The sequence below is a fragment of the Macaca nemestrina genome, chromosome 11, assembly GCF_043159975.1.
Source record: "Macaca nemestrina isolate mMacNem1 chromosome 11, mMacNem.hap1, whole genome shotgun sequence".
Lineage (NCBI taxonomy): Eukaryota > Metazoa > Chordata > Mammalia > Primates > Cercopithecidae > Macaca > Macaca nemestrina.
The window spans coordinates 20,882,879-20,894,946 of record NC_092135.1 but is presented as its reverse complement, the minus strand read 5'-3'; the positions used below and the strand labels follow the sequence as shown (position 1 = coordinate 20,894,946).

The 12,068-nt window shown below is 41.8% G+C and overlaps 1 protein-coding gene across 18 annotated transcripts in view; it reads right to left on the bottom strand.

Moving 5' to 3' along the window:
• Positions 1-1,375: 1,375 nt before the first annotated feature.
• The window catches only part of LOC105492561 (R3H domain containing 1), a 126,892-nt gene continuing 116,199 nt past the window's right edge, over positions 1,376-12,068 (bottom strand). For 17 of the 18 annotated variants that reach the window (XM_011759780.3, XM_011759782.3, XM_024796248.2 and 14 more), the window contains 4 exons: positions 10,883-11,027; positions 4,593-4,675; positions 4,086-4,170; positions 1,376-2,718 (listed from right to left, as the gene is read on the bottom strand). In XM_011759780.3, coding sequence (XP_011758082.2) covers positions 2,363-2,718; positions 4,086-4,170; positions 4,593-4,675; positions 10,883-11,027 — 669 coding nt within the window. In that variant the 3' untranslated portion in view covers positions 1,376-2,362. The remainder of the gene's footprint in view (positions 2,719-4,085; positions 4,171-4,592; positions 4,676-10,882; positions 11,028-12,068) is intronic. The other variant, XM_011759798.3, reaches the window with a different exon arrangement.

Genomic DNA, 12,068 nt, shown 5'->3' with positions numbered 1-12,068 from the left:
GAGGAGTCTTGCTCTGTCACCAGGCTGGAGTGCAGTGACACGATCTTGGCTCACTGCAACCTCCACCTCCCGGGTTCAAGCAATTCCCCTGCCTCAGCCTTCCCAGTAGCTGGGATTACAGGTGCGCACCACCATGCCCAGCTAATTTTTTGTATTTTAGTAGAGACGGCATTTCACATGTTGGCCAGGATGGGAGGCTGTGACTTTTTTGGTCTCCATCCCCATGTATGATTGAAGAATTGTTGCTGAAATGCTAGCCTTACTTATGTGTCCTCTCCATCTTTGATTCTCTGCAGGTCAAAAATAATTAAAATTGGGCCGGGCGCGGTGGCTCAAGCCTGTAATCCCAGCACTTTGGGAGGCCGAGACGGGCGGATCACGAGGTCAGGAGATCGAGACCATCCTGGCTAACACAGTGAAACCCCGTCTCTACTAAAAATACAAAAACTTAGCCGGGCGAGGTGGCAGGCGCCTGTAGTCCCAGCTACTCGGGAGGCTGAGGCAGGAGAATGGCGTGAACCCGGGAGGCGGAGCTTGCAGTGAGCTGAGATCCGGCCACTGCACTCCAGCCTGGGTGACAGAGCGAGACTCCGTCTCAAAAAAAAAAAAAAAAAAAAAAAAAAAAAAAAAAAAAATTAAAATTGAACAAGACTTGGAAGCAAGAGATTTTCACAGACCTCACGCTCTTACTCTTTCCCCCGACTGTGGCTCCTTAATCTAAAATGATTCTAAGCTCCAATTTTTGATCCCAGGAGTACAATATTCACAATTGGGATATGCTAGTTGGCGGGGAAGCCTGGCATTCTCTGGGACCAGTGGGACATTGCAAATGTGCTAAAGTGAGTGCATATCTGCACCAGAGTCTGGTGACACCTAGTGCTCTTCAATTTCATAGTAAAAGCCCTAGTCTGGGCTGGAAGATAACCAGGTTTCAGGCAAGCGGCAGCTGGCAGACCCCTAACTTTTTGATTTCCCAACAGGGTGACTTTGCTTGGCTTACCAAAGGGAAAAGATGTCTAAAAAGCATTTGAGTCTAAGTGGACAATTGGGTGTGCAATATATAAGCTAAAAACAAATTTATCTCACCAAACATAATCTTCTATTTTTAGTTGCCTGACAATAAAGTATGTTCATACTCTAAATTTCTATAGTTTGTAATAACTTTATGATAGAGAATACAGTAACAAGAATCATATCCACCAGGAATCACTGCCAAAGAGAAAGGGATGTTTGGGACATTTGTAAAATGAGGTGGTTTACTGTTTTTCATCTTCTGTAAGCTTGAAATTGACTTAAATCTTCCAAAAAGGTTACTGTCTTCAAAGCTGACACTCATTTAGAAGGTGCTTTTAATTAAAAAAAAGACAAAGTGAGCCTATATTTGTAAACATTTATTCTCTTGAACTGAAAAAGGCTTGCATCAGCACACATTGTACAGCCTTGCAAATTACACAGAAATTGAAAAGAAGGTTCCTTGTTCATAAGTGCAATGAATCTTTGATGTCCAGTGATCCGCTGCAAACAATGAAAACAAACTGTAAAGCACTTAAGAAGTTTCCAGCACTCATCAAATGCATTTCCTTAGGTGACAAAAAATCCACAAGGAGGGGAATGCAAATAAGTGGCATTTAGTTATTAGAGAGATACTTGAAAAAAAAAAAAAAATGGAAGTATTTTCCTGCTTAGAATGATTTCTGTTCCCCTCTGAATGTAAGTGGTTTAAGAGGCATTAAGAACATAATTTATTTTATACTTAATGTTCACACTACCTAAATGAATAAGGAAAGGGTCCTACAGGGAAGAGTTATGTATTTTTTGGCAATTGTTTCTGAGTTTAGAGATTCGGGGGAAGAGTAATCCTCTATTTGTGGGCTCTTCTTAGCATCCCTAACCCCCAAGGAGATAGTACATGGTTTTGACTTGGTTATTTCACTCCTGCATTCTTTTTCCCCCAAATTTTAAGTTGGGTCACATTGTGCTGGCTGCAAAAAGAAATACAGGTTGTAACTGGTTATAATCATTTTGAAGAATAATTTGCTGTACAATAGAGCTTTGGATCTGATACAAGAATTTAGAAATATAAAACAAAATAACTATAAAAGTTAGGAGGCATTTGAACGGCATTTCCTTAGAAAAACCTGCTAACTCTGTATCATTCTGACGTGGATTCCTACAGTCATGTGGGGTGAAATGCATATATTTTCCCCCTTTGCTGGATCACTGGCCTTTCTTCAAAAGCTATAACGCCATGAACACACATCCTAGGAGTCTCTATAATGTTAACAGAAGCTCCAAACACCAAGCCAATCAAAGATGGGAGAGGGCAGGGGAACCATAAAGGCGAAGGGTCCAAAGGTGGCTGTTACTGAGAACTTGCCCTTTCCAAAATGTGAAAGTCATAGTGCTTCTTGCTTGTTCTCAGCTTAAACTTGTTAACTGAGTTAATTTGTTTCTTCAATGCATTCTGTGCAGCTGAAATGGAGGGGAATGTGGCTAAGACGGTGTAGGTGGAGGCCAAGTCACTGGGTTTAGAGCGTTCAGGGTTGACAGTGTTGTCCCCGCTGCCACAGCAGAGGGGGTGACGACGTGGTTGCGACTGGGGGTCCCGGAGCCACCGGATCTTGGCGCCAATTTTAAAGAGTTCCCCAAAAAGCTTTTCAGCTTCCATGCGAGTTATTCCATCTGGTAGTTCAGTAATTTCCAAGACCTTCCCAACAACTAGAATAGAAAAGGTACAGAAGTAACACATCCCTGTTACCAAAAAAGTTGGGTAAAAAAGCACTGCAGACTCAAATATGACATGGGAAATGACCATGCGAATACACAAAATTAAAACTTTTAGGGCTATCTGTTTTTTTTTTTTTGGGAGATGGAGTCTTACTCTGTTGCCCAGGCTGGAGTGCAGTGGTGTGATCTCGGCTCACTGCAACCTCCACCTCGCAGGTTCAAACGATTCTCCTGCCTCAGCCTCCCAAGTAGCTGGGATTACAGGCGCCCGCCACCATGCTCAGCTAATTTTTTGTGTTTTCCGTAGAGACGGATGGGGTTTCACCATGTTGGCCAGGCTGGTCTCGGACTCCTGAGCTCAGGCAATCCACCTACCTCAGCCTCCCAAAGTGCTGGGATTACAGGCATGAGGCAGTGCACCCGGCCAGGGACATCCATCTTTTAAATCATTCCTACTTACCCCGTAGGCAAGGGGTAGAGAGCTAATAGTGTTAAAGCTACTGAGCTGGGTGTGCCTGTAATCCTAGCACTTTGGGAGGCTGATGTGGGCGGATCACCTGAGGTCTGGAGTTTGAGACCAGCCTGACCAACATGGTGAAACCCCGTCTGTAATAAAAACACAAAAAATTAGCCGGGCGTGGTTGTGGGCGACTGTAATCCCAGCTATTCAGAGGCTGAGGCAGGAGAATGCTTGAACCTGGGAGGTAGAGGTTGCAGTGAGCTGAGACCATACCACTGTGCTCCAGCATGGGCAACAAGAATGAAACTCCATCTCAAAAATAATAAATAAATAAAGTAAAATTAAGCTACTGATGTCAGTCTTTACTGGTAGTTGCACAAATAAAAAGCAGCATTGTATGGTGGCTTCTCTAAATTAGGTGATCTCAAACATTTTTCTGAACTTCACATTTCCATTGTAAAATAAAATAAAAGCACTTGCCCTAACCACACCACAAGGCTGCTGAGTAGAAAGTTAAAGTACAAACTTGAAGGCACTTTACCACAGAGAGGCAATATATTTGTTCACTCAGACTCTCTCCCACATGGATGTAAGGACAAACCCTTTCTCAAAGAACTAAGAGGCTAAGAGTTTCACTCTACTTGTTCCTCTCACACATTTCTCTTTGGCCCCTCTGTCCCTCCTAAACCTACCGGCATCTTACCATATATACTCTCATATCTCAAATGACACAGGGTCATAGGAATATATCCAAGAATCCTAAATCAGAGACGGCAACAATTATTATGACTTTTTGCAGGATTCTAGGAAGAGGAAAACCCATTTCTGTGCTGTGGTGTATTCTTAAAGACTGTCACCGGTTTGTAGACCCATATCCAGTTGCCCCTCAGAGACATACCTGTTTCTCCTGCTCCAAGGTCGGTGGATGCAGCTTTTTTAGCTTGTCTCCTTCCTCGGTTTCCATGCCTGCTGCCAGGCTGACCCTGAAAACCCAAAAATAGTTGAGAAACAAGGTTAATAATGCTGAAAAACACACTTTGGATGTTTAAAAACTTAACACCCAAACACCTTTAGTTTGGGTTTTGCACTCTGGCAGAAGAAAATCAGTCCCAGGCCTTCTGAATTCTGCCTCTGTGGCAGTGACATTCCTGTCCATTATGACCAATTCCTAGCCACTGCCTTGTCTTTGGGTGGCACTAGGGAATTACTGTTCTGCCAAGCAGCATGCCGTCTTCTCCCTTGCTCTGCTCCTGATGGAGCCAGTGATAATCTGTGTAAATCAACTGGCCGAGGCACAGAGCTCTCCTTGGGCAGTGCCAACAGGTGGGCTCAGGGTTGCCCCTTACACTCTGAGGGAGCTATGATGTTCTGCAACAAAGTCTAGGAGGTTAGTTGTCTTTTATACCTGTTGGTTTGGAATGTGTCCGTGCAGAACAGCAGGAGGGTTGTACTGCAGCGGCTGGCCAAGTAATGGATACCTGGAATCTCCTGAAAGTCAATAAAATATATTTACATTTTTTCTTTCCTCAGTTAAAAAATGCTTGCCAGACGCTGGCACGGTGGTTCATGCCTGTAATCCTAGCACTTTGGGAGGCTGAGGCAGGTGGATTACTTAAGGCCAGGAAGAGTTCGAAACCAGCCTGGCCAACATGGTAAAACCCCATCTCTAATAAAAATACAAAAATTAGCCTGGGGCGTGCTGGTAGACGCCTATAATTCTAGCTACTCAGGAGGCTGAGGCATGAGAACTGCTTGAACTTGGGAGGTAGAGGTTGCAGTGAGCCGAGATGGTGCCACTATATTCCAGCCTGGGTGACAGAGTGACTGTCTCAAAAATAAATAAATAAATAAATAAAAATAAAAATAAAAAAGTACTTGCCAGAGTTTTCTAATTGTTCAAAATAAGATGAACAGGGGAAAGAAACAAGTATGGTAGCATAAAAAAAGTATAGATAACTGACATTTTTCTTTTGGAGACAGGGTACTGCTCTGTCGACAACCCAGGCTGGAGTACAGTGGTACAATCATAGCTCATTGCAGCCTTGAACTTCTGGGTTCAAGTGATCCTCCTGCCTCAGCTTCACAAGTAGCTGGGACTATAAGCACAAACTACCACACCTGGCTAATTTTATTTTAGGAGAGAGAGATTCTCACTATGTTGACCAGGCTGGTCTCAAACTCCTGGCCTCCAGCAATCCTTCCACCTCATGAGTTGCTGGGATTACAGGTACAATCCACCATGCTTGGCTAAATGACATTTTAAACAAGAATTAAAAATTTCCACATATCCTTTTAAGAGCCCAGGCAAAATTCTGAAAAGATTAAGGACTAATAACAGTGGTTAGGAAGCAGGGTGCATGGTAGGAACTACATGAATAGAGACAGGATGGAGAGAAACTTCTCTGTACACTTTGAAGATATGGAAGAGGAAGAATCTAAGAAAACTATGACACTAAATCCTAACATCCCATATGAAATACACCAAAATAACTACAACACACATGCCAATCACTTGAGGTGCTGAAATCTACATCATTCTATTATGATTAAAATCTTACCTTTCAGAGGAAGGAACTCTGGATAAACATTAAGTCTTTATCTCCCCCAATTCACTATTAATTGCTATAAATTTATGCATATAATATATGCATGTACACATTTACATATACTCAAACACACTTTAATAGTTTTAACCAACGGGTAATTGTACATCCTAGGTCTTAAGTCTGCTCTTCTTAATCTTTAAGTGAAATTTGCATTTATAATTTGAACCTGTTTAGAAAAAGTTGTGTAGTTCTTAAGTGTCATTATTCATAAGTATCCCCTTCCTAAATCAGTAAGTGTGGGTTAGTGAGGATGGAGATCTTCCAATTGCTTTCTTTCACTCAGGAAAGCCAAAAGTCATCACACAGCAAAGGCTTAATAACTGCTGACTGCAAAAACTTTGCCTTGGAGAGTAAGATTTTTGTGTTAAATTTTCATTTATTTTATAATCATAAGTTCTCAAATTTAGTACATTTTGTGTTTGGAGGAGGGTTATCAGTAGGTGCTAGGAAAGCATCCTCAGGAAATTGTGCACCCTTTCTCCTGAGAGCTTCATAACAGAAAGAAGCAAGGTGTGGACTTCTTGCCATTCCACAGGGCTCCTTCCGGGTGAACACAATGAAGATGCCTGGGCAGCTCCCTGGCAGGACACATGCATGACACACTCGCTCTTTCCCAGCCTATAGATGGAAGGGCAGATATGACATGGGGTTTTGATACTGAGATCAGAGATGCCAAGTGACATGTGAAGGTGTATAAAAAATAGTTGTGAAGGCCAGGCGCAGTGACTCATGCCTGTAATCCTAGCACTTTGGGAGGCCGAGACGGGTGGATCATGAGGTCAGAGTTCGAGATCAGCCTGGCCAACATGGTGAAACCCCGTCTCTACCAAAAACACAAAAAATTAGCTGGGCATGGTGGTGCGTGCCTGTAATCCCATCTACTTGGGAGGCTGAGGCAGGAGAATAGCTTGAACCTGGGAGGTGGAGGTTGCAGTGAGCCAAGATTGCATCATTGCACTCCAGCCTGGGCAACAGGGTGAGACTCCGTCTCAAAAAAAAAAAAAAGAAAAAAGAAAATAGTTGTGAAGAAGTCAGAGTTAAGTGCTACAATAATGAAATTAAAAAAATTTAATGAGGCTCAAAAACTTAGCATTAACAGAATAGCTATTTAATGCTGATAGCATTAACAGAGAAAGCTGTGTAAAAATTCTGGAATCCCCTAGATAAAGACACCTAAAATTTTTCAACAAAAGATAAAAACCTTTTAATTCTATAGAATTTCAAGTATATAAAAGTATAGATAGAAAAGCATAATGTACCCGCCATCATCCAGGTTCAACTGTGATCGCCCCTGCTTTGTTTTTCCTGAAGTATTTAAAGCAAATCTCAGCATTTTACTTGTAAATATTTCAGTATACAAATATTTATATCTAATGGATAACTCCTTTTTTTTTTTTTTGAGACAGAGTCTTTCTGTGTCACCCAGGCTGGAGTGCAGTGGCACCAACTCGGCTCACTGCAACCTCTGCCTCCCAGGTTCAAGTGATTCTCCTGCCTCAGCCTCCCGAGTAGCTGGGATTACAGGTGCCCACCACCACGCCCAGCTAATTTTTTTCATATATGGAGATAAGATTACAGTCAGCAGTACAAAGACCCCTCCTAATAGGTTGGGCTAGGTGTTCCTCTTGCAGCATTCATACCAGACTGTATGATGCATACTGTTTCAATTTATCTTTTTAAAATATGCAATTTCTAAATTAATTAATTAATTAATTAATTAAGAGATGGAGTCTTGCTCTGCCACCCAGGCTGGAGTGCAATGGCACGATCTTGGCTCACTGCAACCTCCACTTCCAGGGTTTAAGCGTAGCTGGGATTACAGGAACGCGCTACCATGCCCGACTAATTTTTTTTGTATTTTTAATAGAGATGGGGTTTCACCATGTTTCAGGCTGGTCTCAAACTCCTGACCTCATGGCTCCACCCATCTCAGCCTCCCAAAGTGCTGGGTTTACAGGGGTGAGCCACCACGCCTAGCCTTTTTTCTAAATTTAATAAGGAATTTGTTTTGTAGAAAATTTGGAGATAGAGAATTACAAAGGAGAAAATAAAAACGATCCCAGGGCTGGGTGTGGTGGCTGACATTTGTAATCTCAGCACTTTGGGAGGCCAAGGTGGGGAGACTGCTTGAGCCAAGGAGTTCAAGACTAGCCTGGGCAACATGGTGAAACCCTGTCTCTACCGAAAATACAAAAATTAGCCAGGTGTGGTGGCGTGCCTGTAAGCCCAGTTACTCAGGAGGTTGAGGTGGGAGGATCATCTGAGCCCGGGGAGGTCAAGGCTGCAGTGAGCCACAAGTGCACCACTGCACTGCAGCCGGGGCGATGGAGCAAGACAGTGTCTCAAACAAGCAACAACAAACAAACTAACAACAACAAAACCCACCCTGGTAATTCCACCCCTTTTAACATTTTGGTGTATATCTTTTCAGTCTTCTACATGTGTGGGCTGACTCATGCATATGTGTGTGTGTAAGGTTTTAAGGAAAGTGAGATATAATTAACATACAATAAAACAAACATTCCAAGTGTTGAATTTGATGAATTCTAACAATTGTAAAAGTCCGTGTAACCATACCATCCCCCTTAAAGAACATTTTCATCCCTCGAAGAGTTCCCTCCAGCCCGCTTCCCAGTCAGTTCCACACTCCATCTCTACTACTATCTGATTTTTAACGTCACAGATTAGTTTGTCTGCAGCTGAATTTCATATAGAATATGTTCTCTTTTTGTCTTATTTTTTCATTAACATCGTGACCCGGAGAGTCATCGTGTTGTTGTGTGTCAGTAGCTTGCTTTGTTCACTGTTATTGTTGAGTAGTACCCTTTTAAGGATGTAGCACAATTTGTTTATCCAGTCTCCTGTTGATGGACATGTTGGTCATGTCCAGTTTGAGCTATTATAAAATAAGGTTGCTATAGATGTTCGTATACAAGACTGTGTAACCATGTTTTCAATTCTCTTTCCCCTAGGAGTGGCATTGCTGGGTTGTATGGTAAGTGATTAAAGTCTTAGGAAACTACCATACCTTTTCCCAAAGTGGTTTCATTATTGTACACTCTTACCGCCAATGTGTGAGAATTTTAGTAGCTCTGTGTCTTTACCAACATGTTTGTTAAATATTCACATGTGGATTTTGCATGCTGTGGGGGTTTGGTGTACTTATTATTTTGTCACCCAGGTAATAAGCACAGTACACAATAGGTACTTTTCAATCCTCACCCTTCCCCCTCAAGTAGGCCCAAGTGTCTATTGTTCCCTTCTTAGTGTCCATCAATGTTTAGCTCCCACTTACAAGTGAAAACATTCTTCTTCTTTTTTTTTTTTGAGATGGAGCGTCAATCTTGTCACCCAGGCTGCACTGCAGTGGTGCGATCTTGGCTGACTGCAACCTCCGCCTCCCGGGTTCAAGCAATTCTCCTGCCTTAGCCTCTCAAGTAGCTGGGATTACAGGCATGTGCCACCATGCCCGGCTAATTTTTGTATTTTTAGTAGAGATGGGATTTCACTATGTTGGCCAGGTTGGTCTTGAACTCCTGACCTCAAGTGATCTACATACCTCAGCCTCCCAAAGTGCTAAGGCGTGAGCCACCATGCCTGGCAAGTGAGAACATTCTTTACCAACATTTGGTTTTGTCCGTCTTTTTGATTATAGCCATTCTAATGGGTGTGAAGTGATATTCTGGCTTGAATATTCATTTCTATAATGACTGATGTTAAATATCTTTTCAATGGCTTATTAGACATCTGCATATTACTTCAAAATGTCTGTGTAACTTGTTTTTCAAAATCACTCACCATATTGTGAATATTGCTCCCCCCGCCTTTTTTTTTTTTTGAGACAGAGCCTCTCTCTGTTGCCCAGGCTAGAGTGCAATGGCACGATCTCGGCTCACTGCAGCCTCTGCTGCCCAGGTTCAAGCGATTCTCCTGCTTCAGCCTCCCAAGTAGCTGGGATTATAGGTGCCTGCCACCGCGTCCAGCTCATGTTTGTAGTTTTAGTAGAGACGGGGTTTCACTATCTTGGCCAGGCTGGTCTTGAACTCCTAACCTTGTGATCCACCTGCCTTGGCCTCCCAAAGTGCTGGGATTATGGGTGTGAGCCACCGTGCCTAGCCTGAAAATTGCCCCTTCTTAATGGTTCTTTAGATAGCTACATAATATTCCTTGTATGAATATACCATAATTTAAGTATTCCTCATTGATCAACAGAGTTAGGTTGTTTGTAAATTTTTTCCTATAGGATAAACTCTTCTGTATATAAATCTCTGTGTGCATTATCCTTAGGATAAATTCTAGGAAATAAAATGATTTCCATATTAGTTTATAATCATCTGCTTGCATATCTGCTCCCGCAAGTAGAGTAAGGGTTAGTGAGGGTAAGGCCTTCTCCTTATTCATCTTTATACGCCAAGGGCATAGCCATTTCCTTAATAAATGATTGCTGAATAAATTTTTGTATAATCTTTTTTCTGTTTTATTTTTGAGACAGAGTCTTGCTCTGCTGTCCATGCTGGAATGCAGTGGCATAATCAGAGCTCACAAAGTCTTGAATTCTTGGGCTCAAGTGATCCTCCCGCTTCAGCCTCCTGAGTAGCTGTGACTACAGTTATGTGCCACCACTTCTGGCTGATTTTCGTAGTTTCTCTAGAGCAGGGTCTTGAGTGGCCTCAAGTGATCCTTCTGCACTGGCCTCCCAAAGTGCTGGGGTTACAGGTGTACGCCATTGCGCCCGGCCTGGATAAACTTTTGATATATATTACTCTAACATAGAAATTAAAATACCGAAAAAATGTAGAAAACTGTGTATTATTACTATAGAGGAATGGATTCTAAGGATAAGTTAAAGCGATTTTAATGTGATCATGTAATTACTAAATATAAGTAATTACTGAATTAATAATTATTAAACAGCAATGATACATTAAGGTTAGGAGACTATATGGTCACAAATAGACATGCCTGAGTGTAGGTGGAGATGCAGCTCTGTGGAAAATAGAAAGGCAGTATTACCAAGATAAATTACCAAGTGACTGGGAATGGATGTCTTAAATTCTCTGAAGTTGTGACTAGTTTCATGTACACTTACCTTGCCCGGGGACAAAAGGTCTAGAAAATTGGGGCATGATGGAAAGTGGTGGTCCAGAAGGACGTACAGTTTTCAGAGTGGATAGCTGAGCTGGTGCTGGCGACTGAGCTGGTGAAATAATGGGGCTACTGAGTTGAGGGCTGTGCTGCAATTACAATATGTCAAGAAAATGGGTCAGCATTTTGGGCAGGCTTATTTTTTATTCTTCCTGATTACAAACATGTCCTTGTTAGAAAATAATTCAAACATTATAGAAATATGTAATCTGCAACTCCCAAAAATAAACACTGGTAACAGATTCTTTTTTTTTTCTTCCTTTTTTTTGTTTTGAGACGGAGTCTCACTCTGTTGCCCAGGCTGGAGTGCAGTGGTGCGATCTCGGCTCACTGCAAGCTCTGCCTCCCAGGTTTACACCATTTTCCTGCCTCAGCCTCCTGAGCCTCTTGCCTCAGTCCCAGCCTGTAGCTGGGACTACAGGTGCCCGCCACCACACCTGGCTAATGTTTTTTTTTTTGTATTTTTAATAGAGATGGGGTTTCACCGTGTTAGCCAGGATGGTCTTTATCTCCTGACCTCATGATCTGCCTGACTCGGCCTCCCAAAGTGCTGGGATTACAGGCGTGAGCCACTGCGCCTGGCCAACAGATTGTTTCTATGCATATGCATTCATACATTCATTTTTCACAAAAATGGGAACAGACTATACATCCTACTTTCGAAACTTACTTTTTAACCTGGGCAATAATATTGCCGATATTTTTGCATGAGAGAATACATACAGCTAACTCACTCTTTTTTCATATTAAATATTGTAACATTTCATATTTAAATAATTTCATCATTAGAGAACAGTTCCTAAGATTGTAAAAGAATTCCCAGATTTCCCAAATGATGTTAACTTTTATTACACTGCTTTCTCTGTGTGTGTGTGTGTGTATACACACCCACATACACACATATATATCACTGTGTCTTTTTGGAACTGTTTGAAAGTGAATTTCACATGATATTCCTTTAACCCAAAATAATTAGTGTCTATTTCCCAAGAACAAGGACTTTTAAAATATAATCAAAATAGAATAATAAAAGCCAGAACATTAACAATAGTATTATCTAATCTACAGTTAATTTAAATTTTGCCAAGTGTCCCACTAATGTCCCTTATAGCAAAAGATAAGAAAAATGT